The sequence below is a fragment of the Camelus dromedarius genome, chromosome 18 (assembly GCF_036321535.1).
Source record: "Camelus dromedarius isolate mCamDro1 chromosome 18, mCamDro1.pat, whole genome shotgun sequence".
Taxonomy (NCBI): Eukaryota; Metazoa; Chordata; class Mammalia; order Artiodactyla; family Camelidae; genus Camelus; species Camelus dromedarius.
Window position 1 is genome coordinate 24,719,033 of NC_087453.1, and position 23,449 is coordinate 24,742,481.

General features: G+C 55.9%; 1 protein-coding gene across 3 annotated transcripts; it reads left to right on the forward strand.

Annotated features, from left to right (window-relative positions):
* The first annotated feature begins 1,622 nt into the window (after window positions 1-1,622).
* Window positions 1,623-23,124, forward strand: HSPA12B (heat shock protein family A (Hsp70) member 12B). 3 transcript variants are annotated; one of them, XM_031434178.2, is made up of 13 exons: window positions 1,623-1,834; window positions 9,948-10,007; window positions 11,789-11,886; window positions 13,417-13,541; window positions 15,855-16,041; window positions 16,398-16,502; window positions 16,714-16,830; window positions 18,761-18,935; window positions 19,575-19,661; window positions 20,037-20,141; window positions 20,250-20,508; window positions 20,863-20,966; window positions 21,623-23,124. In XM_031434178.2, exons 2-13 carry the CDS (start codon window positions 9,965-9,967, stop codon window positions 22,258-22,260), a joined length of 2,043 nt encoding a protein of 680 aa, XP_031290038.1. In that variant the 5' UTR covers window positions 1,623-1,834; window positions 9,948-9,964; the 3' UTR covers window positions 22,261-23,124. The 3 variants fall into 3 exon arrangements, with proteins under 3 accessions (XP_031290038.1, XP_031290037.1, XP_064331918.1); XM_031434177.2 differs by lacking the exon at window positions 1,623-1,834 and adding an exon at window positions 5,106-5,174; XM_064475848.1 differs by lacking the exon at window positions 1,623-1,834 and adding an exon at window positions 6,272-6,292.
* Window positions 23,125-23,449: the final 325 nt, after the last annotated feature.

The window sequence follows — 23,449 nt, forward strand, 5'->3', positions numbered from 1 at the left end:
CTCCTTGGTTCCAAGGACATTGCCATACAAGACATCTTATGTCCACAACTGCTCCATCAGTCCCAAGGACACACCCCAGGATTTCTTTCTTTGTTCCCTCTTTCCCCGCCAACATTTCTGTTTTAGGGCTGAGCTCCATGGGAGGAAAGAGCCCATAACAAAACATGACTGGCACCACCGGAATGAAGCTAAAGATGGCAGAACATTTCAGTATAAAACCCCGTGGCCCAGCTGGGGACTGGCGCTGTCCTGACCCGCTACCTGGCTGACGGCACCCTACTAGTGCTTGCTTTCTTTGTTTTTTTTCCTTCTTTCTCTGAGTAATAAAGCAGCTTCCTTTGTCCCTTTGTCCCTCTGCCTCTATTAAAAATTCTTTCTCAGTCGGTGGGCAAGGACTCACACCCCTGAGGGGCTTGCCCACAGATTTGGTGGGCTTTCCAGTTTGGGGATCTCTCTATCCGCTAGCAGCCACACCTAGCAGCAAGAAACCCTGGTAGATCTGTTCTTTATGCTGGGGGCCATGTGCATGGCTGAAAAGAGAAGATTCTATTATGAAGAAAAAGAGAATAGATATTAGGGGAGGGAGCAGCCAGCATTGTCTACACAGCATTCCTACAACCTCCTCCAAATTGACATGGCTGAAATGAAGGATCATCTCTTCTCCAGCAGTTCCCCTTCCCTTAAAGTCTTGGTCCTTTTCAGTACACCCATACCCTAGCAGAGAGGTGATTCTGTGGGGCAGGGGTTGGCAGGGGGAGGGTGTTGTCCAAGCTGAGTGAAGAGGTGAGCAGAGAGAGGGTTGTGCAATGAAGCTGAAGTCCCAGTGGTCTGGAATAGAGACCAAAGATTCCTAACAGAAGATGTCCAAGTGGAGCAAGTGGGGTGGAGGGTTCTGGAGTAAAGAACCGGGGGGTCTGCTGGGGCAGGGCACAAGGGCGTCTGTACTTGAAAGAACCAGGAACACACACGCCCAGCCCCTCATCCAGCTGCTCAGTCTGTTGATTCCATTCTGCCTCCTGCTCACGCACCTTCATGCCTTTGTTTGTACTTTTTCCTCCTTCTGGAATGCCCCCAGCCCCGCTTCTCCACATGGACAATTCTCTCAGTCACCCTTCAGGATGCAGATCAAGGGTCACCACCTCTAAGAAATCTTCCCAACGTTCCTGCTGGGAACCTTAATAGCACCACACTGGAGAAGGGCCTGGAGGTGGAGAAGTGTCAGTGCAGAGTTCTGGGAGATGGGGCTGGTCCGGTGCTTTGAGTGTCATTTGGGGCAGGGTACTGGGGAGGCTCAGCAGGAAGGTGGAAACCCAGGGCTCTCTTTTAATGAAGGAGGAGGTGTCAGCTGTCCATGCAACAGCAGAGGCAGGGCACCACCAGGGCCGAGCTTTGAACTCCCAGCCACAGGCGGGGCCTCCTACACTCCCAACTCCAATGAGGAAAATGATGCAGACAGAAGCTGTGGGCCATCGAGAGGAAGTCCAGCTGGGTGGGGCAGGCAGAGTCATTCCTGGAAGGAAGCTTGCACCTCAGGAATCTGACAGAGGAACACTCTAGAGGCCTCTGTCCCAGGAGCCACCCACTTCCCAATCCCAGGAAGGGGCAGGCAGAGTTGGACAACTATCCAGGAGGGCTGCCTCTGGATGCCCAGGTACCACCCTCCCTTCATTAGCCTCCTGCAACACGTGGCACAGGCAAGAGCACAGACTGTGAGACAGCCCACAGGGTCTGAGTCAGCTGGGTCCTGTTCTCCCCAAGCCTCAGCTTCCTCCTCTGTAGAATAAGGATGGAGAGGCCTTCCCCACCGAGGGTGTCGTGGAGGCGTAAGTGGCAGGTAAGGTACCCGGATGGGCACCAGCATACCCCGAGGTGCAGACAACAGGGTCTGAAAAAAAACCTCTGCCCACCTTCCCTTCCCTCCCCTCCCGAGGCAGGCTGGGGGAAAACCTGCCCCTCCCCTGGTGTATGTGTGTGTATGCATGTGTTTGTCTGTCTGGCTGTCTGTCCGCCCCAAGCTCTGGGGTGGAGCAAGCAGTCAAACTTGGGCAGAAGGGTGGGGAGACAGAAGTTCTTTCTGCAGCCCCTCAGCACACATAAGCTTAGGTGGGGGGATGACGTGTCCTAAAGACAAACATCACCATCTGCCCTGAAACTGCCTGCTAGTCTGCATGCCAGGCTCCCAGAAATGGGAGCTCTGCTCCAGTCTTTCAAACCCGAAGAGTTTTCCTAAAAGCCACATCTGGTGGTGACCAGGGCTGGAGGGGCTGCAGACACTGCACCCACAACAGATTCCCAGGGTCCAGTTTCTCCCAAAGGCCCAAGGGAGAAAGGGTCCTGTCTGCCGAGCAGCGCAGGGCTGGGGGCTGGCCCAGGGGGAACAAAGGTTCAGAAGCAGAGAAGGCAAGCTGGGCTTGAAGGGCAGCAGATGGGATGGGAGGTTAGGGCTGGGAAGGGGAGCTTAGAGGTCAGTCAACGGCAGGCCAGGCCTTGGATTTCTTGGCTCTTCTCCCATAGGTGATGGGGAGTCATGGAGAGGGTAGGAGTGGTGGAGCAATGGGACCAGATTTGCACTTTGAAAAGTCTCCTCCAGTTGCACGATAGAGATGAACTGGAGGGGCAGGGCTGGGTGTGAAAGAATCCACAGGAGGGGAAGGTCCTGAATGAAGGCCAGAGAAGGGATGCGTGGCCTGGAGAGAGGCTGCTTCCAAGAGGACATGCTGATCCTTCCTCGCGCCTCCCCCACTTGGTGAGGTCAGTGGGTGGGCCCACAGGGCACTAGCGGGGAGGAGAGGGCGGTGCAAGGGCCAGAGAGGACCACGAAGGGCAGGGGCTCTTTGTCCCTGCCCACCTCACCCTGCATCTTCTGGTGGCAACTGTATCAAACCTCCCAGCGGGTGAGAGGCTGTCCTTCTCCTGTGTCAGACTGGAAGCTACAAACACCCATGGCAGGCTGAGGGGGCCTAGACTGGGGGGAACAGAAGGCTGCCAAGCAGGAAGACACCAGGGGCTGGGACCCCCCCCCCCCCCACGAATCTTCACTCCTGCTCAGAGCTTGCTGCCATGGCCCTCAGAGATGAGCCAATCTGTGGAGCTGGGGAAGTGGGGATGGAGGAACACCTGGGTGGAGGAGAAAGATAAACAAGAGGCAGGTTGTACTTGAGGGGCTAGACCCTTTCCTTCATACACTAATGAGCTAATGAGCAGCCACACTTCAGCCCTCCCCAGCTTTGCTCAAACTCTGGAATGACATGAAGGCCTGCCAGCCCCCCACCTGTCACACAGACAAATACAAACATAGAGACACACGTATATAATATACACAGACACACATAGACACATACCAACAGTCACACAGACATCCCAAAAGACACACTCACGTATGGACACAGATAAACATACACACACAGTGTGTATAAACAAAGACACACTCACACAAAGACATAAGCACAGACACATCAATGGATACACACACTCTGACAGCCTCCAGTGGAGGCTGCTGATTGGATATCTTGCTGACTTATTGGCCATGTGCTGACATCCAAAATTGCTCGGTGAAGCACACCCCTCACCCCTAACCTCACTGCAGGCACTCTGGAGCAGTGGCCCTGATAATGACAAAAAGGCTAGGAGAGGTGACACTTTAGCTAGAGCGCCATTTAGATGGGCAGAGAGGACAAGAGAAAGAATTCCAGGGAGGGAAAATGGCCCCTGCCAAGGTTTGGGGTGGGGGGCAACTCTGATGCCCATAGAACTGTGGGGGCCTTCTTTGGGGAGGGGGCTGAGAGGGGGGCAGACAGGAGGCCAGCTTCTCTCAGCACAGAGAGACAAGCTAGAGTCAGCCCTTGGCCCCATCTCACCCACACCCAACCTAAGCCTCTGTGGGGACACATTCACACTGGGCAGAGGGAAAGGGGCCAGGCCCAGCCCTGCCAGAACCAGGACGTGGGCGGGGGGAGCACAGGACGTTAGCTGCCTTAGAGGGGCCTAGCAACCAGATCTCCACTCTGTAAATCCCCTTTTTGGAGGCCAGGTCCCCAAGTCCCCAAGACAGCATGCATTAGGACAGGAAGAAGCCCTCACAGATAAGGGGCTACATGCTCCTTGCCAAAGCAGGATGACTTCCCAGTGATCCTTTTGCTAGGAGTGGGGTCCGAAACCGTGAGAACCTTCCCCTCGCTGTTCCAAACTTCAGCAAGGACAGACCTGGGCCCCAGCCTGGGACTCAGAGGCCTGTCCTCACCCTTGATTTGGTCTCTTCTCTCTTCTCTGACCCTTGGAGACTAGGCCTAGGGATCTCGGAATGGAGGTGGGAGTGGAGGGGTCTGGGTGAATCAGCTGTGAAGGGTCTGGGACAGGGGTCTGTAACGGTTCTGGATCAGGAGACTAGAGAGATCTGGGGCAGTGGACTGGAGAGATCTGGGGCAGGAGACTGGAGGGATCTGGGCAGGGACTGGAAGGGTCTGGAACAGGAGGCTGGAAGGGTCTGGAGACAGGAGACTGGAAGGGTCTGGGACAGGAGGCTGGAGGGGTCTGGGGCAGGAGACTAGAGCGGTCTGGGGACTGGAGACTAGAGGGGTCTTGGGACAGGAGACTGGAGGGGTCTGGGCAGGAGACTAGAGGGGTCTGGGCAGGGCTCTCCCTCCCAGCAGCTGGCTCCGGCAGAAGGCAGACGGGCTGGTCTCGGCTGAGTCCTGAGGTGGGTTTTGGGGAGGGCAGAGGTGCCCTCCTCAGCTGGGTCGCAAGAGGCCTACAGAGCGTCTGAAATTCCTCTCCTCCTCCCTCCACCTCGCCTCCACAGCCTTCTCCCCTCACCACCCCCGGAGTTGCTGGGAAGCGGGGGGGGGGGGGGGGGGGGCGCAGGAGGGGCGCAGGGAGGGGCGGTGGACTCGAGCCGGGCCGGGCCCCTCGGCTGAGGCCCGCGCAGCAGGCCCCGCCCCGGCCTCGCACATCTGGGCTGGAGCGCGGGCCCACCCGGCGGCGGCGGCGCGGCCATCCGGCGTGGGGGAGGGGGAGGGGACGGGGAGGGGACGGGGGCGTCGCGGGGCGGAGAGCCGGGGCGAGGGCCGGGCGCACGTCGAGGGCTGCGGCCGCCGCGGCAGGGCAAGGCCACCGCACCGGCTGCGGGCCCAGGATCCAGGCGGCTGGACGGAGGTCGAGCTGTCGGGAGGGCGGAGGTGAGTCCTGGGCGGGCGGGGGAGCTGCTGGGCTCTCAGAGAGGAGAAAGGCGCCAAGGTCTGCCGTCCCGTCGCGGGCTGGCGGCTGAGAGACCCCACCACCGACTTCCTGACCCTGGGGGTCAAGACTGGGGACGGATCTCTCCAACAGGGCTGCCGGTTCGGGAAGGCAGCTGGGGCCGCGACCGTGGGCTGCTATCCGGGCTTTGGGACCCCACCCATGCCCTGCGGAGGGTGGGGGCCTGGAGGGAAGGAAAGGGGCCTGGAGAGACTTCAGTGTCTGGGCGTCTGGCATGGGGCAGGGGCTGCTCCAGGGAGCCAAACTGTGGAGGACACGGTGCTTAGGCCAGAGGTGGAGACCCCGTAGTTGAGTGTGTGTATTTGAGGGGCGCCTGCAGGGGGAGTTCCCACTGCCCGTGGTCCAGAAAGTTCAGGAGTCGTTGGGTGGCCCGGGTGCCAGACTGTGGGCTGGCCTCATGAACAGGGACCTCTGGTTTCTCTCTCTGAGGCCAGCTTGGGGATCCAGGTGGGGTGGGGTCTGGGCTCCCTGTGGCCTTGCAGTGGAGCCAGGCTGTAAAGCTTACTTGTGTAGGGGAGAGTCTGGGAGGGAGGGAGCTCTGAAATATGGACTCCCTGTGAACCCAAAGGCAGCTGTGGATCCCCAGAAGGTGAAAGAGGTGGTGAGGGACAGTGGGCAGAGGGTAGGAGGGGCTTCAGGCCCTAGGCTGTGTGGGAGAGAGGTTGTTTGTTAATTGGCTGCTCCCGTGATGAGGACCCATGGGGGTGGGCAGGATGTATGGAAAGAAAAGTTAAATACAGGCAGGGCCCTCAGGAGGCCCCAGTCCAGAAGGCAGACTCCATATCCCTCAGGCTCCCACTGGCCCCTCTCCTTGAGGGCTCCTCTCCAGATAGAGACTGGGGCAGCCCTCTGAGTGCCACTTCTGATCTGTCCCTTGGGCCCTGGTTGGCTCAATCTGTGGCTTGGGAGAAATACCTGTGGCCTCTCTTTGCTTGCTGACCAAGTGCTCTTCCGTTAAAGAACTGGCAGGATGCTGAGCAGAGAACAGTGGATGGGAGAGGCAGGGTCCGAGTGAAAGGAGGCCTGAAGGGGTATGGAGGTGAGCTGTAAAGATGGGGTGGGCTCTTTGTCCTCCTGGGCAGAGGACAGGTGTGTGTGGAGCTTTGAAATCCAGCAACATCACATGCTTCCCATGCTCTGGGGGACATACCCAGCCTCATCACCCCAATCAGAGGAAGAGATCATTGGAGATTTGTCTCCATCAGGCAAAAAGTCCTAGGCTTTTGTGAGTCTAGGGGACACTCCAGGATGGGAGTCTCCCTACTCAGTTTTGAGTCTCTACTCAGCCACACCCTGTCCTGGTCCCCAGTCATGCCTGTTGGGTAGAAGTCAGGGTCAGGGATCAGAGTAAAACTGAAGATTAGAAGTCAATATGAAACCAAGGGCTAGGGGTCAGTCCACGGGCAGGGTTAAGGGTCTGTCTGTGGGTATGGTCAGGGTCAGGCTGGGGCCAGAATTTAGCCTCCTCTTGTAGCCAGGAAATGAAGCTACTCTCTGTGTAAATCAAATTGCCCCACCCAATTATTCTCAAACCCATAAGCATCACCACTGAAATTACTGAGTCCCTGGGGCAGGGATCTAATTCCCCCATTTCCAGCTGTAGATTCTGCCCAGATGCAGCTTTTAGGATATATGGTTGTCCTGAGCACCACAATCAGCACACCATATAGTGGGTGTGTATGCGCAGTGCGGGATGGCCCCGAAGGCAGAGGGGGCATGTGTGCACGCTTGTGTGGCTGCCACCCCCTCTACCTCCACCTCACAAAGCATCAGCAGGATCCTCCTTCTTTAACACTGATTGATTCAGGGCCTCCCTCCCTCTGTAAAGAACTCAGAATGACTAGATTAAAAGCCTCAATGAGACCAAAACCTTCTAACAAGGGAACATTCAGTATCCACATCATGGAGGGAAAGAACACTGTTCACATCTGTCCAACTCCCTGCTTTAATCAACAACCTTCCTCCCTTACTTGGACTCGATCCTCACAAGGCCCTTGCATGATCCATTTCACAGGAAAGGGCACTGAGGCACAGAGAGGCAAGATAATGCACACCAGCCAGATGTCATAATAGGCTCTTGTCAGCCCCGAGACCCCAGTGTAGGGGTGTTCAGTGTATCACACACTCAGAGATGGGACTAGCTGGATCAGCTTCCCAGAGCTGGGGAGATTATAGACACGTGGTTGGACATGGAATCCGTTTAGAGTGACGACTCCTGAAGCCTTTTTTCCTGGTGGTTCTAGATGGTTTCTGCTTCAAATGCAATAGCTTTGGTTCGGAAAATCCATTCATTCATTCAACAAAGTGTTTCCCCGGTGCTTAGTGCAGAACCTGGGAGAAGAAAAGTTCAGTAAGTTTTTGCTGAAGAATTGAAACAATGTGCAAAAAGGACTGCCAACTTCTCCCTCCTGGCCTTGATCCAGTAGTGTGCTGGTAAATGTTTTACAGTCAACTCTCCAAGAGGGAGAAAAACCTGATCTGCAGTGTTTGCCAGTTTCAGTGGAGTAATCACCATGGCTGATTTCAAGCTATCGATGTGATGTCAGTGAATGCAGATGCACAGAGTAAGCTCTTGCGAGCTGGTGGGAACCACGTCCAGAATGACACTCCATCACCGTGAGCTGGACTCCTGTCCCTGGCTCTCAAGGCCCAGACCCACCCCCATCATTTGCTTTCTCTTTTCTCAGCATCACCCAGCTGCTCTGCAAACGCCCATGACCTACCCCTATGTTTCCCCTGATTCTGATTCCTGGACATCCCCCTATGCACCTCTGATGATAGCAGGACTGCGTGTATCTGGAAATCTCCATGGTGCTGGCCATGCGGGAATATCCTGGACATGCCTGGGTGTCTGTCCATGACGGGGCTGGGTTGTGGGAACAAGGGTGTGTACTTGTGTGTGTATGGGTGTGACAGTGCCCAGCTCTGTGTCTGCCTGTGTTCTGGTAGCAAAACTTCCTGATCCGGCCATTGCTACAGAGAGGGAATGGGCTCTGGGCCACCACCACCCTTGTTTAGCCCCCAGCTGAGACTGGACCAGGAAGCACTTCTCAAACATTAGGGTGCTCCCTACCACCTGGGAACTTGTTATAAAGCAAGTGCTAACTCAGTGGGCCCAGGACAGAGCCCCAGAGCCTGCATTTCTAACAAGCTCCCAGGGGATCCAGTGCTGCTGTTGTGATACCGCACTTGGAGTAACAAAGCTGTCAATGACCTGAGGACAGTGCCTCTAGTTTGGCCCCCAGAACGTCACAGACACAAGCTCAAGGTCCTCCCATCTTCAAAAAGGAAATAAAAACCTGTCCTCCCGTCCTCGAGCTCTATGTTCCTGCAGGTGCTGCGCGCATCAGCTCCTGCTCTCAGCCAAGCTTCCCCGCAGTGCCAGCTCCGTTCTCTCACCCCCGTTCCCTCCTCGCCCAGGCTTACTTGACTCCCACTCCATCTCCATCATGTCACCGAAATGCCATGAGCCATTAAAACAGGTGTTTCCAGTCTTATCTAAAATCTCTGAAGGCATCTGCCTTCATAGCTTTCTGTTATCAAGATCTTCCTGAAGCCATAGCAGGCATCTCGGTCTTCCTGGCCAGCCCCCTTCCTCCAGTCAACGTTTATTCACAGCGTCTCCTCCCTTCCCTTCCCCTATTCTACTCTCTGCCAAGCCTCCTGTGACAATGACTTCCAAACACACATCTCCACCTCAGATTTCTCCCTGACCTCTGGATCATACGTCATCGAACTCCTTGGTCTGTTCTCTCAACAGTTTCAAAACTGTACCCAGAACACTGCCCCTTTCCCCCGCCAGCCTGCCCTGCCCCGGGATTCTCCATCTCACCATCCATCTCCTAGCTTGGACCAGACAATGTCACCCTTCTTCTTCCTAGCCTCCCATGTCCAATCTAGCCATCCTCCATCAGCCTTGTTGATTTTAACCTCTAACTTAAATGTCTGCACATCTGACTCAAGACACACAGCCCCCACCATCATCTGTTGCCTGGAGCACTGACTGGGCTCCTGCTTCCATGTGGTCCTGCTGCAGTCCACACTTCCCTTGCAGCCAGAGGATGCAAATTTAGTCATGCCCCTGCCTCCATTCTGCCACTTGAAACCTTTCAAGATTTGCTATTGCCGTTTATGTAAAACCAGACCTAAAATTGGGTCCACCAGGCTCTGCCTGCAGGGTCAGCCCAGCCCAGCCCTTCTCTCCAGCCTTGCCACTCTCCCCTTTCTGCCTCACTTACATTCTTCACAGTATCATTCGTAGTCTCAGATCCTGTCTCTGATTATGAATGTATCCCCACCAGGCTGTGGGCCCCCAGGACAGGGACAGTATCTCTCTGGGTCACCGATGTCCTCCATCACATGGCAGAGAGTGGGCACCCAAAAACATTTAGAAGCATCCTGATTCCAACAAAGCAACTGTCAAAAAGACATTTTTGAGGCAAGCTGGGACTGTGGGACCGAGCATTGGATGAAATTAGGGAACTACTGTTGATTTTATTAGACATAATAATAGTGTTGTGGCAATGTTTTTTAAAAAGTCTCTGTAAGAGATATAGTAAAGAATTTATAGGTCAAGCAACATGATGTCTGGGATGTGCTTCAAAGGACTCCAGCTGAAAGTAAATAAATAAGCATTCAGTGAGGTAACAAAGGAACAAATAAATGCCATTCTACTTCTCTGTTCCTGTTTACAGCCACAGCGCCTGCAGAGATGCTGGCGGTCCCGGAGATCAGCCTGCAGGGGCTGCACATCGGTAAGACCTGCCCCCTCACCTCTGCCTGGCCCACCCCACCCCCACCTCCCACTCAGACCCACCCCGAATCTGTCAACACGTGCCCCTCCCAGCAGAGGCTCCCCAGAGCCATTCTGTGAGACGGTGTATCCAGGAGGGTCGGTGCACACAGGACCGTGTATGTGAGAGTGTGTGTGCATCTGTGTGCCTGGATGGCAGGCCTGTTCATGGGGCCTTTGTCTGCAAGTGTGTGTATGCGGGGCAGGTCTCTGTGCACCGAACTGTATGCATGTGCATGTGTTTTGTGCAGGGTCTGTGTGTAGTATGTCGGCCTGTCTCTCTGTGTGAAGGTCTCTGGGCACAGGATTTTGTGTGAGAGTGTGTATGTCTACTCAGAATTCTGTGTGTGTATGTGCGCTCCTGCCTGTGGCCTGGCCTGGGAGCAGGCTCTGGGTTCTGTGCAGGGGTAGGAGGCCAGGAGGCAGGAGGCACACGCCTCAGGAAGTCCACTCACAAAGAACTGGCGGGCTGGGCCTTCCTTCCTGCCTCCCTTCCCAGGCTCAAGCGACAGCAACTTTGCCCCTCCAGCTGGAGCTGGTGACAGGGCCCAAGCCTGCACTTGTCGCCTGAGGAAAGGGAGTTCTGGAACTGTGACCATCATGTCCCTGCCCCTCCAGCACCTCAAGACAGACACCAGCCCTGTCCAGGCACTTCCTAGTGTCCCTGACATGCTTAGCCCCTTACATATGTTCCCAGGGTACCCCAAGGCCAGAGAGGGCCTGGACCTGTCAGGGCCACTCGGCTGTGACTGTGGGAGTGCAGGCCTTGGCCCTGGCTCAGCCTAAAGCCAGATAGATCTGTTTGATTTGCTGATATGTCTTCATGCCAGACCCCATCGGTCTTTCTGGCCAGCCTCCCCGTCCCCATACATGAATCTCAGAGCTACCTCAGTGCCCCTCACAGGGGCCTTAGCGAAGCCCAGAATGTGGTGATAAGCCACCAGCCCACACCAGGAGGATGTCCGGCCAGGCAGCCCCTCCTGCCCCCTTAGCGCCTGAGCCTCCAAGCCAGGCTTTGGGCTGCCTTCCAGGGGCTGAGCTGCTTCTTCCCACCAAAGATCCAGCTCAGGCCTGGGCCAGTGAGAGGGTCTCAGTGGGGCCTCCTGCCCCCAAATATATGTGTGTTGGCTCCAGGTATATGTGTGTTGTGAGAGAGCAGAGGCTTGGAATCTGATTTCCTAGTCTGTGGACACCTCTCGGCTCAGGGCTGGGCTGGGGGAGATGCTGTCCCCACCGTTGATCCTCACCAGTCAACCTGCTAGGCCTGTCGCTGGTCCTTGTTGAGGGGAGGGGAGGGGAGGCAACTCCATCAGGTCCTGATTAGAGCCATGTGGCTGAACTTTACAGGGAAGAGGAGCAGGCCCACCTCCCACTCAGTTAGGCCTGTAGTTCTCCCACCTTTTCTGGTTTTCCTGGACTCAGTCTCCCCTGCCCCCACAATACTTCTCTGTCTCCCCACTTCGCTGTGTCTGAGGGGCTCTGGGAGAGACAGTGAGTCCTTAGGTGAAGCATGAGTCACCCCTCAGGAATAGGTTGCCTCTAACGGATACCAGGCCCTGAGCTAGGGCACCGCCAACCCCTCCTCGGTCTTGGCCTTTCTACCCTCCCTCCCTCGTCCCCCTTCCCCGGCAGAGCTTCCCTTACCTTGGCCCAGCAATGACTGATGGAGAGCCTCCCAGGCCTGGGGCCGGGCCACCAGCCCCTTACCCTGACGGTGCCAGAGTGACTTCCCTCTCTTTGCAGGCTCCAGCCCAGAGCGGTCTCTGGTGCCCAGCCCACCCGGCTCCCCAAGGACCCAGGAAAGCTGTGGCATTGCCCCACTCACACCCTCACAGTCTCCAGTAAGCCTAGAGCAGGGATGGGGGTGGTAGGTGGCCTGGGGGGTGGAGGGGGGTCACGCCGGTGTCCGTCACTGGGGCTGGGCTGGCAGTGCCACCCTGCCTCCTGCCCCTTCTCACTCCACTCATGTTCTCCCCAGAAGGGTTAGCCTTAGGTGGCCTTGGACCACAGGAGTAACAGTTCTACCGAGGTGAGCCAGCTCCAGGGTGACGTTCAGGGACCATTGCCTCCCTCTAGCCTGCCTGGGCCAAGTATACTTCTGAGCAAGTAACTTTCCTAGGTCCTCAGAGCACTGGACCTCCCCTCCTGTCAACCACAGCCCCACCTTAATACCAAGTATACATAGAGAAGACCGTCCTTTGCCTAAAGTCGCACGTCTACTAATGACAGACAAAGTAAGAGTTCAGCCAGCTCTGTCTAGCCTTTGGTTATTTCAGTAGTGAGATCGCAGGTAATATTTTTTTCTCCTTTTTTTAAAAGAAAATATTTCCTCCGTATTTTATAAATCTTAAGTGGTAATATTGCTTTTATAGTTAAGTAGTAAATGTTATGAAAGTAGAGATAAAACATTTTTACATAATCTGAAGAAGAGGGAAAGAAGAGATTTTTTTCCTATTAATGAGAAACATGTCGCTGTTTCTCTTCTCCGTCCTGGACTGTTTGCTGTGATTGCACCTGCTGTGTTTTGCTGAAATGGCCTGAAAACAGATGGAAACAATATGTTCTTCAAGCCTGAAAATATCTACTTCAATTTATAGCTTTATTAATGCCTGTGTGATCAGATTATGCAAAAAATTAGTGTATATTATTATCTAAACTTCTTCAAGCACTAATTCTTAATAAAAATATAGAACAATTTGAAAAATACAAGGTATATCTAGGGAAGAGGAGATGCATTGCTAAAAAATAGTTTGGCAACTGCTAGCTTGAAGCATCCAGGACATAACCACCCCCTGCAAGCTCCCTGGGTCTCCCCACCTGGGATGAAGTCACCGTAGTGATCCAGCCTGGGGACCCCCTTGTTCTCAGGGAGCCCAGGCCTGGCCTGGGAGAAGGCAGGGCCCACTCCTCAGCATGTGGATGGGGCCTCTCTTCTCTGCTACAGAGCTGGACAGAGTCTGGCTGTGTCACTGTGGCCGCAAAGAGCAAGAGGGTCAAATAGACACGGGTCCGTGTGTTGTGAAGCTGCTCCGAGCAGCAAAATTGCTCCCAGCTGGGCCCAGGCTGTGAAATGGTGTGAGATGGGGGTGGGGCCAAGGCAGTACAGGCAGAAAGTGGCCTGAGAATTGGAAGTAGGGAAGGAGGAGCTTGAGCCCAAAACTTCATGGGGCTACCTGAGAGGCCTTGGGCTTTCTGAGCAGTTAGCATCTCCAGGGCTCAGCCTGGAGATTAGGAGGGGAAGGGGAGCAGGCAGGCGGGTGGGGGGTGGGGCTGGGCAGGGCCGGTCTGGACCACAAACAGGAGGGGAGGAGCTCCCACATGCAGCCAGCCTGGCTCTCTGGCTGCTCCTTGACTTGCTCTTGCACTTGCAGAAGCCCGAGGCCCGAGCCCCGCAGCGGGCCCCCTTCTCCGTGGTGGTGGCCATCGACTTCGGCACCACATCCAGTGGCTATGCCTTCAGCTTTGCCAGTGACCCTGAAGCCATCCACATGATGAGGTGAGGGTGGCTGGGCTGGGAGATTGGTGGGGAGGTCCTAGACCCTGGGAGAAGCCTGGTCCCAGAAATACTGTCACCGTGTAGACATGAGGTCTCCTCAGAGCTCCTTCCACTCCTAGTCTGGGCTCCCCACTGGGGCAAAAGGTTGGAGGATGGGGCCCAGGCGTGGGGCCCCAATAGGTGTAGCTCTCTGACCCCTGCAGGAAATGTTGACCTTTGTTTTTAAATTTTTTATTGAGATATAATGAACATTCAGTAAAACACACAAATCTTTTTCTGAGCTTGTCACAAACGCACACACGCACGCATACATGCACAAATATGTGTTTTTAAAATAAAAGTGGGATATCATACAATTTGCTTTATTTTAAATTTTCAACACTATTTTGTAGATGTTTCACATCAATACATAGACAGCCACCATTTTCTTTTGACGGTTGCATAGTATTCCACAGTACAGATGTGTCATAATTTATCCATTCTTCTATGGATAGTTTTGAAGGAATTTTTCCCTCTAATTTTTCACTATTACAAAAAGTGCTGCAATGAATATCCTTCCTTGAAAACTTGTGGTGGAATTTCTATGTGGTAGATTCCTAGAGGCAGGTTCCTTGGTCTAGCATCTCAAATGAAATACAAGGAAATGAAGGATCAGAGAGTTAACTGAGTTGACAAGTCACACAGTTGTTATGAAAGACGTGTTTGAAAAATCCCTTCTGATGGAGTTTGTTGAGTTTTGTTTGAATGAAACATTTGTTTGACACTCCCCTTCAGGCCTCAAGACCCTGATCCTTTGAATGTATCTTAATGGGGCTGCAGCCAGTAGGAGGAAGACCCCAAAGCTCCCAACCCAGACTGGGATGGGGGCTCATGGGGCTTCACTAGGGCCTGGGAGGCTGGATGGAAGGGCGGATGGAGAGACAGGCAAAGGGTCACTGCCCCAACGACATAAGGAACTTGACCTGCATGAGCATGGATTGTCCTTCCCCTTTCTCTGCTCCCTCCACATCCAAGAGAGGCCACAAAGGCTCTGGGCACTTAGATCTCTCTTGGAGCTGCAGGGCATCCCAGCTTGTCAGCACACATAGCTGAGGCTATGGTGGGTGCCGTGCTGGGACTGAAGAAACATGAAGAGACACTGTGGAGGGAACAGTCACAGGAAGTAACTGGGGGACATCCTGGCCTCCTCCCAAACCCTTCCCACCCCCACTAACCACCAAGCCTCATCATTTATATTTCCCTAATATCTCTGTAATACCCATCCACTTCTCTCCACCGCAACTGCCCCTAAGTTCAGTCCCACACTCTCTCAGATGATTGCAATATCCTCCTCCCTGGATTTCCTTCTCCATCCTCCCTCCCCTCTAGTCTGTTGCTATATGGGGACCAGTGACCTTCCTAAAGGCAGATGTGATCATGCCTCTTCGCTCCCCTACTGAAAACCCAAGAGAGAATTCTAATATGGCATTTGATACTCCTGCTTAATTGACCTTAACGATCTTGTATTTTCTCTTGCTGCATATTGAGCCAGTTTACAGCTAATTCTCCCTGCTCTTTCATAGCTCCAAGCTTTTGCACATTCTGTTCCTTCCGCCTGGATTCTCAGTTCTTTCCCCAAAAAAACTGCAGTGGTGAGCTTGGCCTGACTCTGATGCCTAAGAGTCAGGGCATCAAAGAAGGCAGAGGAAGGGGAGGAAGGATTTGCCAGGCCAATGACCTGGGCAGGGAGCTCTGGGTGGAGGTTCAGATGATGGCGGGGGAAGTTTGGTATCTTAGGGTTTAGGGGCCCACTGGAGGTGCAGTCACCTGGGGTGTAGCTGCTGAGGTGGGTCAGATAGGAGTGATCATGAATGCCTTGAAAGAAATTGGCTAGGGAAGATGGCCTAGAGGAGGGCAAACCAGCTACCTGGGAGTAGATCTCTGCCAGGGTCCTGGAGAGACACATCCATCACGCCAGACCAGGCAGGTGGATGATGGCTTGCTGCCACTTGTTAAGACGACAGGGAAGTATGGTCAAATGGTGTACCTCATGGTAGGGAGCAGGAGCTGAGAATGTCAGATGGGACCCATGGCCCCAGGGATAGAGAAGATCCCATGAGCAACATTTGTAGCAATTTAAGTGGATGCCAAGCACCATATTCACAAGAACCCTAAGAGGTAGGTACTATTATTCCCATTTTACATATGGAAAGACTGAGGCTTGGGGAAGCCAAGTGGCATTCCCATGGTCACACAGCTGGTCCCAGAGCCAGCACCCAACTCCCTGAAGGGAGGTTTACTGCTGACCACACTGACAGCCCTGTGCCTCCACAGGAAATGGGAGGGTGGGGACCCAGGTGTGGCCCACCAGAAGACCCCCACCTGCCTGCTGCTGACCCCGGAGGGTGCCTTTCACAGCTTTGGCTATACAGCCCGTGATTATTACCACGATCTGGACCCTGAGGAGGCTCGGGACTGGCTCTACTTCGAGAAGTTCAAGATGAAGATCCACAGTGCTACTGTGAGTCACATGGTGGCTCAGGGCCCAGCTCCACCAGGGAGGCAAGGCTAGGAGGGGGAGCAGGAGGAAGTCTCATGAAAGGTGGGCAAAGCTGAAAGGTGAGGAGTGGCCTGGTGGAGGAGTAGCTAGGGGGGCGGAGTTTAGATGTAAGGGATGAAGGCATGACCAAGGGGTGAAGATAAGGTAGGAGGAACAGGGCTGAAGAGAGGGGCAGGGGACAGAACTAATGTGAGATCAGAGCCAGAGCAGGACAGTGCCAAAGAGGGGAAGCATCCGGAAATGGGGTGATTATAAGATGTCATCAGGAAATGGAGGCAGAGCTATGGCCTCCTGCAGTCGTCCCGTGTCCCTACCAGGATCTCACCTTGAAGACCCAGCTAGAAGCGGTGAATGGAAAGAAAATGCCTGCCCTGGAGGTGTTTGCCCATGCCCTGCGTTTCTTCAAGGAACATGCTCTTCAGGTGTGCTGCCTACTGGGGCGGACGAGCCCCAGGTCCAACATTTCCCTGCCGCCTATCCGATGGGTAGCCACTGGCAGAGGTCAATGGTCATCCCCTCCAATCCCCTGCCTTCCTATTGGTGGAGCCTCCATCAGCCCTACAGGTGTTGGGGAGGTGGGGGTTAGGGGTTAAGGATTCTTCCAAGTCCCCTCACTGCCCCCTTTTGCTCCAGGAGCTGAGGGAGCAGTGCCCGTCACTTCCAGAGAAGGATGCTGTGCGCTGGGTGTTGACGGTGCCCGCTATCTGGAAACAGCCGGCCAAGCAGTTCATGCGGGAGGCAGCCTACCTGGTGAGGATGTGCAGGTGGAGCAGTGGACGTTGCTCGGGAGGGTCCCGGCATGGCCCCATTTCCTCATTCACCACAGTCATTGTGTAAAGACTGCTGGCCTTCCCCTGCTGGGCATTTTAGAGGGTTGTTGCCACCAAGACAGGGCACCATAAACACGAAAAGCCTGCAGGAACAGAGAGCAGAGGGACAAGAGGCACAGCCCAGGCCAGCTTAACCAGGGTCTTCAGTCAGGTTTCCTAGAGGCAGAGCCCAAGATGGGGCTTCTTGTGCCTGCGGTCTGTTGAAGAAGGACTCTCAGGGGAAAGGGGAGTGAGGAAAGCAGGAGAAAGAGCTGAGCAGGCATGTGTCTCACTTGGAGTCTAGCCTCAGTCTGAGCCCCTGAAGAGCTCTGGAGGAGAATGTACCCTGGTGTTGGCCACGGTGGGGCAGGGAGGTGGCTTTTGCTCCATCCATATCAGTCTGTCATTGGTTACTGGGGGAGGTGGGGGGGAACCTCTCCAAGTGAGGCGGTTCTCATTTAGCTGAGGGCAGTTCTCCAGAGAAGGGACAGCTGTGAGCCGATAGCAGCTAACACTCACAGTAGCTGGGCAGGACACCAAGAACATCCACTTCAGCCAGTATCAGTATTTTCTGGAACCCCACCCCCACCATAGTCCCAACTACTGCAAGTTCTTGAACAGGGGGAAAAGGACTATGAAACTCTGAAGGGAGGTGATTTTGGCCAATGTTTGCTGGTCTTCCTACCATAAGAGATGCCCAAAGCTCTGGAGAAAGGGGGGCCACAGCTCAGACACCCTCTTTCCAGTGGAGATAGGGAGGTGGGAGAGGGGCTCATTGCTTGATCCTGCTCCTGCCCCTGGGGCCTTGGGGGACACCCTAGGACCTCCAAAAGAGATCTCAGGAATTCCAGTGCACCCTCCCTGGAGGATACCAGGGCCCCTAACCCCTACAGACATACCTGTGGACCGGGCATGCCCCAGGTGCCAGGTCTGTAGGTGCCTCCACTTGTTTCTGGAAGGAGCTAACCCCGAGGCCAGTGGGCATCCTCTCTGCAGAGACCAGGATTAAAGCAAGGCTGTACCCAGCCAGAACAAACACCCTCACCCCAGTGCCCCACTGCTGGTGTACCCACCCTGCTTCCTCCTATACTGCTTGCTGCCTGTCAGGTCAGGAAGGGCTGGCCCTGGGCAAGAAGTCTCTATACTCACCCATCCCCATCTCCCACCTGGTCAGAATCTGAGGACTCCCACAAAACCATAAAGTACTTCCTTTGGGGATCTTCTGCCCCAATGCAGGAAGTTAACAGATCTCAAGTATTTTTCTCTCCCCTCAAACTGGCCTGACTTGGTGCCTGAAATTTCACTGTTAAAGTTTCTTTCTTCTATATCAGAATCCCTGGGAACAAAGTTCTCCTGAGAGTGGGGAGGCCTGGGGCCACTAACACCAGCCTGGTGAAGAAGGAGGGTTCAGTGAGCCAAAGGGGAAGCCCCCCATCTCCTCTGATTGATGGTCTGGCTGTTACACCCCCACCAACACACTGTGCTGGAGTCTCCACTAACCCCTCAGCCAGTGCTCAGCTGGCCAGCCCAGCACCTCTGAAGAGGACCTCGCTACAGCCCAGGACCGCCTTGGGCAGCCCGGGGGCAGATCCCAGGTTCTAGGTTTTCATTCTGTCTGGAGTCTCTTCCTGCTGGGCAACCCCATGGCATCCTTGGCCATGGCCATGCCCTTCCCCAGCCTGGTCACAGGGTGGCTGTGGGATAGCTCCAAATTTATGCAGCATGGAGGGGCCTGAGAGGCCTAGTATGGGTGGGGTACAATGGGGAGGAGGTGGGAGCCCCACAAGCCCCGGTTGCCTGCCCTGAGGTGCCATTTCAGTGTGACGCTTGGCCCATGGTGCTCCCCGACCCTGCCCACCACCCACCCCCAGGCCGGACTGGTGTCGAGAGAGGAAGCAGAGCAACTCCTCATTGCCCTGGAGCCTGAGGCTGCCTCTGTCTACTGCCGCAAGCTGCGTCTGCACCAGCTCCTGGACCTGAGTAGCCAGGCCCCGGGCGGTGGGCGCCTGGGTGAGCGCCGCTCCATTGATTCCAGCTTCCGGCAGGGTGAGCCGCCCCCAAGGGCACTGCCCAGTGGTGGCCTTAGAGGCAGTCCCTGGAGATTTCACCTTGCCCTATTGGGACTCTCCGAGTCTGGGGTGGGGGTAACAGTCTACTCTAGGGGGAGGTGCTTGGGTAATGACAAAGGGTACTGTGAGCTGAAGGTGGAGGTCTTCAGGAGCTTTCCCTTAAACAGTCACTGAATCAGTTGCCCCTCTCCTCCCACATCAGCTGCCCTCCCCCCATCAGCCCCAAGCTCCTGCTGCCAGACCAGGCGCTGAGACAGCTATGGTCAACCTTGGTCATCCTCCCAGAAGCCATCTCCCATGACAAGGAGAGGTCTTAAGACCTGCCCCTCCAGCTCCTCCAGACCTTCCTAATTCTGATTTTGCTGTGGCCTGCGCCCTCCAGTGTTAAGGGAGGGCTGTACTTGCCGCAGCTGTTGGTTACAGCACCTGAGATTACCCCATTCGACTTCTTTGGACCCTTTGGAGTTCAGCTTTGCCCTCTCAGTTAGGAATGGAGCAGGAGTTTTAGGAGTACTGGCTGCTCCAGATGTTCATGGAGGGCGCTGGCAGGGGGACAGGGGTTGATGGCGGTGGGTGAGGCACTTCCTTCTAACCTCGCTGTCCCCCCAACACCCAGCCCGAGAGCAGCTTCGAAGGTCCCGCCACAGCCGCACATTCCTGGTGGAGTCGGGAGTTGGAGAGCTGTGGGCAGAGATGCAAGCAGGTGCGGGGAGGGGAGGTGGAGGGATATTCCCTGGGCTCTGTTGGACACTGTACGCCTGGGTGAGGGGGAGGGAACATTCCAGAAGTCAGCTCCAGTCCCGAGAAACCCTGCCCCTTCCAACTCCATCATTTGTACCTAACCTGGTAGTTCCCTCACAGTCACCTGCACCCCCACCCCACCCACGCAATCCTCTGGGGATTCTCAGTGGATAAAATTACAGAACCCTGGAACCATTTCCCCCAACACCTTGTGCCCCTACATCACTCCCCACGGCCCTGCAGATACGGCTGGGGGCCTGGGGCAGGGCTGAAGGCTGGGTGGGTCTGGAGGGGGTGCAGAGGTGAGCGTGGAAGGTGCTCACTCTCCCTGCCGCAGGAGACCGCTATGTGGTGGCAGACTGTGGGGGAGGCACGGTGGACCTGACCGTGCACCAGCTGGAGCAGCCCCATGGTACCCTCAAGGAGCTCTACAAGGCATCTGGTGAGTAGCCAGGCAGCGCCCTTGGTACCCAGCGCGCCCTGGCCCCGCCACCGCCCCCTGGCGGCGGAGTTGGCACTGACGCCCCTTTCATCCCCTGCCCCACCCCAGGCGGCCCCTGTGGCGCGGTGGGCGTGGACCTGGCCTTTGAGCAGCTGCTGGGCCGCATTTTCGGCGAGGACTTCATCGTCACCTTCAAAAGGCAACGCCCAGCAGCATGGGTGGATCTGACTATAGCTTTTGAGGCTCGCAAAAGAACGGCAGGCCCACACCGTGCGGCAGCACTGAACATCTCACTGCCCTTCTCCTTTATTGACTTCTACCGCAAGCAGCGAGGCCAAAACGTGGAGACTGCCCTGCGCAGGAGCAGGTGGGCCGCGGGACCACCCCTACAGGGGAAGGTGTGGGCCCCAGGGGACAGTAGGGTGTCTTCCTGATGTGCCCCCACGCACACATGCCAGCCCTGGTGGAGGCAGGGGGAGGGTCATGAGTACATCGGCAGCCCAAACTGGCACAAGAGAATCTTGAGCCCCGCGGGAAAGGCCGACATCTATCTCCCCTGGGACCAATGCCTGGAACTGGAGCAGACCTGCATCTAAAGCCCCTGAGAGAGGTTGGCGTAACACATAATGTGCAGTCAGTGCCCGAGTACACTGGCCTGGAACAGGGTTAGAACCTGGGACCCTGACCCTGATCCTGACCCTGTTTCCTTCACCACCTACAGCGTGAATTCCGTTAAGTGGTCCTCACAGGGGATGCTCCGGATGTCTTCTGAGGCCATGAACGAGCTCTTTCAGCCTACAGTCAGCGGGATCATCCAGCACATAGGTGAGCGCCTGAGCTTAGGTCCTCCATTCACCTCAATATACACAACCAGATGCAGGAATAATTCTCCCTATTAGTGCCTGGAATCCTCCCCATATCCATACACTGGAAGGAGACCCAGAGTCATCTGGAACACGTGGAGGATGCAGTACGGTAGGGAATAAGCTAGGAGAGAGGGTCTGTAATCTTGCCAAGTTAAAGAACCTCTGATGCCTCAATTTCCCTAAGTGGGGTGATAGTATTAGGTTCCCCAAACTGTCATCACAGGGATTTAAACGAGCTGAAGTATCTACAGAGTGAGTGCAATGTCTTGCATGCAGTAAGCTTTTAATATGTGTACATGCAGATCCTTATCTCAAACTTCCACTCTGTGATGGGAAAGCAGGGAAGAGTGCTGGGGAAGCAGAGCCCTTGAGGATTCCCAGGGGCCCTCAGGAAAGTGCTGTTTTTTCATCAGAACCAGGCTACTGTTTTATAGTGAAATGGCTAGTTTCTAGTTGCCCGGAGAGACAGAGGGGAGGTGCCAGTGGCCGTGTAGTGGTGGCCTCAGCGGCTCAACGGCTCTGGCTCTTAACGCACCTTCTCTCCCCGCCACTCTCTTTCTGCCCCCCCCCCCCGCCCTCCTTCTCTTTACCCCCATCTCCACCCCTGTCCCGCAGAGGCGGTGCTGGCTCGCCCCGAGGTGCAGGGCGTGAAGCTGCTGTTCCTGGTGGGCGGCTTCGCCGAGTCGGCGGTGCTGCAGCACGCGGTGCAGGCAGCGCTGGGCGCCCGCGGCCTGCGCGTGGTGGTTCCGCACGACGTGGGCCTCACCATCCTCAAGGGCGCGGTGCTCTTCGGGCAGGCGCCGGGCGTGGTGCGGGTGCGCCGCTCGCCGCTCACCTACGGCGTGGGCGTGCTCAACCGCTTTGTGGCTGGGCGCCACCCGCCCGACAAGCTGCTGGTCCGCGACGGCCGCCGCTGGTGCACCGATGTCTTCGAGCGCTTCGTGGCCGCTGAGCAGTCGGTGGCCCTGGGCGAGGAGGTGCGGCGCAGCTACTGCCCCGCGCGCCCGGGCCAGCGGCGCGTGCTCATCAACCTGTACTGCTGCGCCGCCGACGACGCGCTCTTCATCACCGACCCAGGCGTTCGCAAGTGCGGCGCGCTCAGTCTGGAGCTCGAGCCCGCCGGGGACACACCCCCGGGTCGCCGCGAGATCCGCGCCGCCATGCAGTTTGGCGACACTGAGATTAAGGTCACTGCCGTCGACGTCAGCACCAATCGCTCAGTGCGCGCCGCCATCGACTTCCTTTCCAATTGAGGGCGCAAGGGCACAGTGCCAGCCCCTCTTGGCCCAGCCGCGCCCTCTTTCGTGCCCGAGCACTAGGGAGCCGGCTGGGGAGGACGAACCCGCCCCGTTCCCCGCAGTCCTGCCCCTGGAGATGAGGTCGCAGGAGGATGGAGGGGACACATCCGGAAACTCTGGCTTTGGGGATTGGGCCCTGGTCCGCTGACTGGAAGGCTGAAGGACCCAAGACTTAGAAGAGGTGTGTAAGGTGGCGTGCCCACAGGGAGCACGTGATCCTGAAAGCAGAATGCACCAGAAGACTGGAGCCCTCTTCAGAACTGGGGGACGGGCTGGGAGTGGGGCGGGGGTTCGGGGGTTGGAGGCAGCTAGGAGAAGCTGAGCAAGGCAGCTGCAGGTGGGGCAGCAGGATGAAGAGGTTGTGCAGGGCTAGGCCTGAAGGCAGAGTGCACCGACTGATGGGCTAAGCCTACAGAGGGAGCCGGGTAGGAAAAGGACTGGAGCTGCCACGAGGGACAGGGGTGGTAGGACCTCCCTGGGTGTGGTGCTGACCACCCAAGTGTGAATGCTAATTGTAGAAAGGGCGGTAGCAAGCTAGTGAGAAGAGTACAGGGAGAAGGCACTTATGAGGGGATATGGGGGCATATGTTGGGGTGGGGCTTTCCTTTCTATCTGAAAAGGCCCCAAGAGCAGCCTGTGAATGATCCGCTTGCACCCTATCCAGCCACACCAGGTGAAGAGGGTAGGGAGGAGAGGGAGCACTGAGGGCTGGTCCCAGCTCTGCCATCAACTCAGTGTACCTGCCCAACCATGACATGCAACAGCCCTACCTGCCCGAGAACCCTAATGTGACAATAAAGCATTTATGCTCCAGGTGAAGCCATGGCTTCCTGGTACCTCACAAAAGCGGTACTTCAAATAGTGGACCAGTGGCGGGGGTGGGGGATGGGCCTGGGTCCTACAAAGAAGAGAAAGTTTTCAGCTGTGCATGGGGTTGGGAACTGACCAGGAGCAGTTGCTGCTCCTCCCTGTCAAGTACCCCAAACTGAACACCCCACTCTGTAACCTCAGCAGAAGGCCCCTCTGCATCCAAACTCTTTCTTGGCAATTATTCCCAGACCTAAAATGCTGCCACCCATGCATATTTCCTTCAGGACTGGGTGCTCTAATACCATGAAGTGACCTTATCTCCGAAAAGAATGAG

Bases quoted from the DNA above. Each gene is read 5' to 3' on its own strand.
- HSPA12B (XM_031434178.2), top strand. From the start codon at position 9,965: ATGCTGGCGGTCCCGGAGATCAGCCTGCAGGGGCTGCACATCG. The intron at 11,887-13,416 runs GTAAGCCTAGAG...TTGCACTTGCAG, and splicing joins TCACACCCTCACAGTCTCCA to AAGCCCGAGGCCCGAGCCCC. The intron at 16,042-16,397 runs GTGAGTCACATG...TGTCCCTACCAG, and splicing joins TGAAGATCCACAGTGCTACT to GATCTCACCTTGAAGACCCA.